At 43.4% G+C, this 5,038-nt stretch overlaps 1 protein-coding gene across 1 annotated transcript in view; it reads right to left on the bottom strand.

Moving 5' to 3' along the window:
* Positions 1-788: 788 nt before the first annotated feature.
* adamts6 (ADAM metallopeptidase with thrombospondin type 1 motif, 6) overlaps positions 789-5,038 on the bottom strand; it is a 62,351-nt gene continuing 58,101 nt past the window's right edge. The window contains exons 24-25 of the mRNA XM_053411305.1: positions 4,826-4,982; positions 789-3,203 (exon numbers count right to left, since the gene is read on the bottom strand). Of these exons, the coding sequence (XP_053267280.1) occupies positions 3,094-3,203; positions 4,826-4,982 (267 nt within the window). The 3' untranslated portion in view covers positions 789-3,093. The remainder of the gene's footprint in view (positions 3,204-4,825; positions 4,983-5,038) is intronic.

Raw genomic sequence — 5,038 nt, 5'->3', positions numbered from 1 at the left:
CAGGTAATAGCAATGTGACATTCAAACATCCAAGTTCACAGCAATGAGTACCAGTTTGATTGATTTCACTTCTCTTTTTCTGGAGGCTCCATATCCCACAGCCAGTAGATGAGTTAGTCCAAGCCATTTCAAAATGCCTCTTAGCATCCACTGTCCTTTCCCACTCGCCTCACTCGAGGCGCGGCAGCCACTGAGATCTGCTCGACGTCGTCATACTGAAAGTGGCCACAAAAAAGTAGCAGCAGCAAAAAAAATTAGAAATAAGTTGTTAACAGCTTCGATGAGATCCTGGCCCACTCCTACATTGTCTCTCAGATTTCTCAGACTCGCACTGTACACCCACGACAAGTGTGTGATGGAGACGTTTCATAGGTTGTTCCCTTTCATAACCCCTGCACCAGCAGAAATGTCACCTGGGTAAAGGGATCGGTCACAACTGGGTTGAGGGTCCATTTTGCTGGTAGCACAAACAACAATACGCGGTTAACAATGAAAAATTCCCAGTGTGAGGTATAAACAGATTACAAACAAAACAATAACATGACCAGCATTTACCAACAGAGATATTGATAGGATATTATTTCATATTGTTTGGATCCAGCCTCACTTTTAAGCACACTGGAGAGGGTTGAATGGAAGCACCTACTTGATAGCACCAGAAGCCTGGGAAGGCCGTAACCCTCAGAGCAGAGCAGGAGGAAAAGAAGAGGTAAACACAGTACTCCATGGAATAAAAAAAAAAGTTAAAAAAAGGATGGGGGGGGGGGGGGGGGGAAGCACCACTGAGTTGGCTGTTTTTGTCTTTTTGCCGATGATGAGAGAAAAGGGAAAGACGATGAGGAGGTAACTTTATCTGGAGCGGGTGTCTGCAGCCTGGATACGTGGTCTGGCAACATCGCCGCAATTAATCTGATGGGTGAGTATATTTAGCACTGGCCCCTTTTTTAAAGGAATAGTCAGCTTATTTACTTTTTTGCAGAGTTAGATGAGAAGACCATTACCACTCTCATGTGTGTACGCTGAATGTAAAGCAGCAGCGGCTTTAGCTGGAAGAGTGGAAACATCGAGCCTGGCCGCATATTAAGATACAAAGAAGATTCTGGCCTATCATCAGTCTGATGGTCTAATTTACACTACATGCTTTAACTGTACAGTTGATCTCTGACAAATCCAGACACACCAACAATGGGGGGGGGTTGGACTGCAGATGTAGTTCTTGTTTTTTTGTTATGTCCAGGTAACCCAAGTACCTTCACATATTCAAGTTGAGTAGTGAACATCTCTCTACTTTCATTTCTGGCAGACTCGAGATGATCCCAGTTTCTGTCACTATCACTGGACATTGTACATTTGAGCTGGGCTGTAAGTTATGTTCGGTGTAACGTTTGTTAATTTCAAAATTTAATCAGTGTGGTTTAAAAAGGTATTTTAAAATAATTTTCCTCCAATTTATATGTGAGGGACCAGCACACTGAAGAATCAAATGAACCTCAGTGTACTGAATGATGGAAGTCACCGACAGAATCTGCAGCTCCAGACTTCCACCCACACAATGGATGTTACTGCCTTGTTACTGACAGACATCAAAATCCATTTAAAGCATATAATGTGATAACACATTGTTGGCTGCTGAGCTATTAATAAACTGTATATATAATAAACCAATACATGGTGCTGGTCTCCGATATTTTTGTGCTAAATTTGCTTGAACTTGTGCTTCCTTCCCTTTCAGGCTACATTGGACAAAAGGGATATTTGTTAACCTTTAGACCGAGCAAGGCTAGCGACTACAACTTTTAGTGCACAGACATGAGAGTGGTATAAATCTTCTCCTCCAACTCAGGGCAAGAGGGCAAAAAAGCACATTTCCCAAACTATCCCTTTCACTCTTATCAGCACTGAAACCGTGACAATCACATGACCAAACAAACATCTGATCCAAAAACCCTCCAGCCTGAAGATATATAGGAAATAGTGACTGCACTGTGATCCCAGCAAACAAGCTGCTTCATAGCATGTGCTCCTTCAAAATGAATCCTTCAATAGTGAACTGAAAGCTCCTCAATGGGATGTTTAGTAAAGGCCAGTTTGGTAACAGTGTTTCATGCGGCCCAGGCACCGTCTGACAATATCTTCATACTACTGTGGACTGACACTGGGTGAACTTTAATTTGAGTAACTAAGGCACCCGACCAGGGAAATAATAAGATGGAATAAAAGCTCACCTATAACCACTTGGTATTTTCTGGTCCAGGATAAACATTATATATAATATACAAATCCTTACACTATATAAGGGTTTAACATATCTTACAGTATGTAATATTTTCATTCCAGCACAGAGACATTGCAATTCAATCACATTACATTCCCTTCCATGACAGTAGGCTACTATCTGACAAAAATAATGATCAGAGGACAATATCTCAGCTCTGTTTGGAATTGTACAATAAATATACAGTACACCGATGGGGTTTCTCTGTCGTATTTGAGCGGTAAATTGTAAATAATAGTATTTACACGAAAAAAGTGCACCGAAGCCAAAAGTCTGCCTGCCAATAGCACCATCACAGTGGTCCCCAAAGACACGAGTCTGACACTTTCAACTCCCGTCCCCCTCTTCTGGTGAGGGGTCCTCCCCCTCCGCCGGTCCGTGTCCGGGGTACATCCTGTGTGAGCGAGGTGTCCAGCACTTTGGATTCATAGAAACAACAAACACGGAGGAAGACTAACAATGATATCAATAATTATTATTATAATAAAAATAACATCACCAACAAATAATCTTCTAAATTCCACTTCACAGAAGTGAAAAAAAAAAAAAAAAGTTTGTGTCAGCGTTATGAGCTGAGCAGTGGTTTGGATTCCACCATGATGGAGAGCAGGAGGGTCAGGTGTGGTAGACAGGGATGTCCTTACTTCTCTCCACCTCGTTCACCAGTAGCTCTCTTTGTCCATCTTCCACTGGTCCAGAGTTTTATTTTCCAGTCTGCCCTGTTTTCTTCTCCTCTCCCTTTCAGTGCTGTGTCCGCCTCCCTCCACCTTTGTTCCTGCCTTTCTCTCCGTCTACGCCTCGTTCTTGCGCTCCGAGGGTCAGTGTCCCTGGCAGGTCTTGCAGCACATCTGTCTGAAGTACGCTCGGCTGCAGAACTTGAACTTCAGCACCAGCGGGCAGTAGGCCACTTTGTTTACATCTTTGCATTCTGGGGAGAGAGTAAATGAGAAGTAGGTTAATTTAATGTTTTTAAGATTTTAAGAGGCGAACTGCTTCTAGCCCCAGTTGTGCCACCTATGTCATTGCACGTTCATCTCTGTCCGAGTTGTGTTTTGTTGTGTTGTTTTGCATGTGACTGTTGCAAATGGATGCACCCTCCAATTTTAACTAGATGACGCTGATCTTGCGTTGGCACAGCTCAGAAGATCTAGTGCTCTGGAGGTATTTCTAGAAATGAACGAATGTTAAAAACACCACAAATTAAACAAAAAGGCAGAGGAGGATATGGCTGAATATTACTTATTAGTTAACAATAAATTAGAATGTTTGAGTATTTTACAGCAAAAGTGTACATGGTGATGATTCCTCATGACATAATTGATTAAATAAATATGGCCTGGAAAGGTTGGTTAAATAAAAATGATTAATTTAACCAGCTAACTTTAAGTGTTTCTGCTAAACTAGCAAGTTTGCTGCAAGTCTGACGTTGCTGACTGAAACTCCACAAAAAAACATTTAAAGACCTAAAATGTCAGAACAAACACGTAGTTCATAGGTTTGTAATGTCTCCTGACCTCCAGCAATCAAAAAGATTCGACGACTAATACTGGCAACAGCTGCCAAGACTTGTTTTTAGAGGACGCTGCATTAAAAGTCCAGCAGATCCATTATTAACTGATGTTTCTTTGTACCCTTTTATTTTTAAGTAAAACTTCACCGTACAACAGAGAATCAGGTGCTCAAGGTAATACACGTGAGGCACAAACTTGGTCTAACCTGAAACATCACTGCTGGTGCATCTCCCTCAGGCCTTAACATAATAAAACTATACTTGGACGCGGAGGCTGAAGCTGAGACAGATCCTGGCCTCGTTCACAAACTGGGCTTTCTGCCATCCCCACCATGCACACTCAAATACACACACAAACTGCTCGCTGGATGCCGGACAGGCAGTGCTCTAAATGCCTTATCACGATCAGAGTGTCTTCCCTTATTAGGCTTTGGCCCCTGCCTCCACAGAGCCAAATGAAACGAGACATTGCCTCACTGCTGTCCGTAAAGGAACAATTAGCCTACAGCTAATCCCATTAGCCAGCCTGTAAACGCTGCTCACGTTTTCCATTCAGCCTAATCGAAAGGCCCTTCTCTATGCATCTGAATAGCCATCCATCATGTGTAAGTGTATATGGAGGGTTGAGCTGTTTCGCTTTGACCAGGAGCCAACCTCGCTGGAAAGATTAATGTAGCTGGCAAAGTGTAGAAGAGTGTGTCATCCAAGTGTGTTTAGGTCATAGTAGAACAGTGAAGATGAAGATAGAGACAGTTTATAACCTTTCCAGTCGGGGATCTGCACATATTGTACGATGGGTATTCACATAAACCATCTGCCTTTGCATTTGAAGGGAGCTGCAGGTTTAAACAGAGACCTGCGTCTGTTTGGTGACCACACACTGTCTTCTTGGCTGTGATGAAAAACTGAAAGCCGACAGCTCGTCACACAGACGAGTCGAGCCAGCGCTATTAGAATGTGATGGCAGGCTCACACATGTGCTTGTTGTACAGCACAGTGCACTACAGTACAGTACAGTGCAGAAGAGTATGTCATCTTACCGTCACCATTGGAAATGGGGGTGGCGTCACACTTGCTCTCACACTGCTGCATGGTGGTGGGCCGCAGTGACTCCGCACAATCATTCGATGGCTGCCCGGTGTACGACAGACACTGCACTGTCCTCATCTGCTGGCCCAGGCCGCACTGCGCCGAACACTGCAACACAAAAACACCAGAGTGAGACTCATTGCATGTGCAGGAGAAAATTCATC

The sequence above is a fragment of the Pleuronectes platessa genome, chromosome 19 (genome assembly GCF_947347685.1).
Source record: "Pleuronectes platessa chromosome 19, fPlePla1.1, whole genome shotgun sequence".
NCBI classification, from domain to species: Eukaryota; Metazoa; Chordata; class Actinopteri; order Pleuronectiformes; family Pleuronectidae; genus Pleuronectes; species Pleuronectes platessa.
The sequence above is the reverse complement of the archived record's forward strand: the minus strand, read 5'-3'. Positions and strand labels throughout refer to the sequence as shown.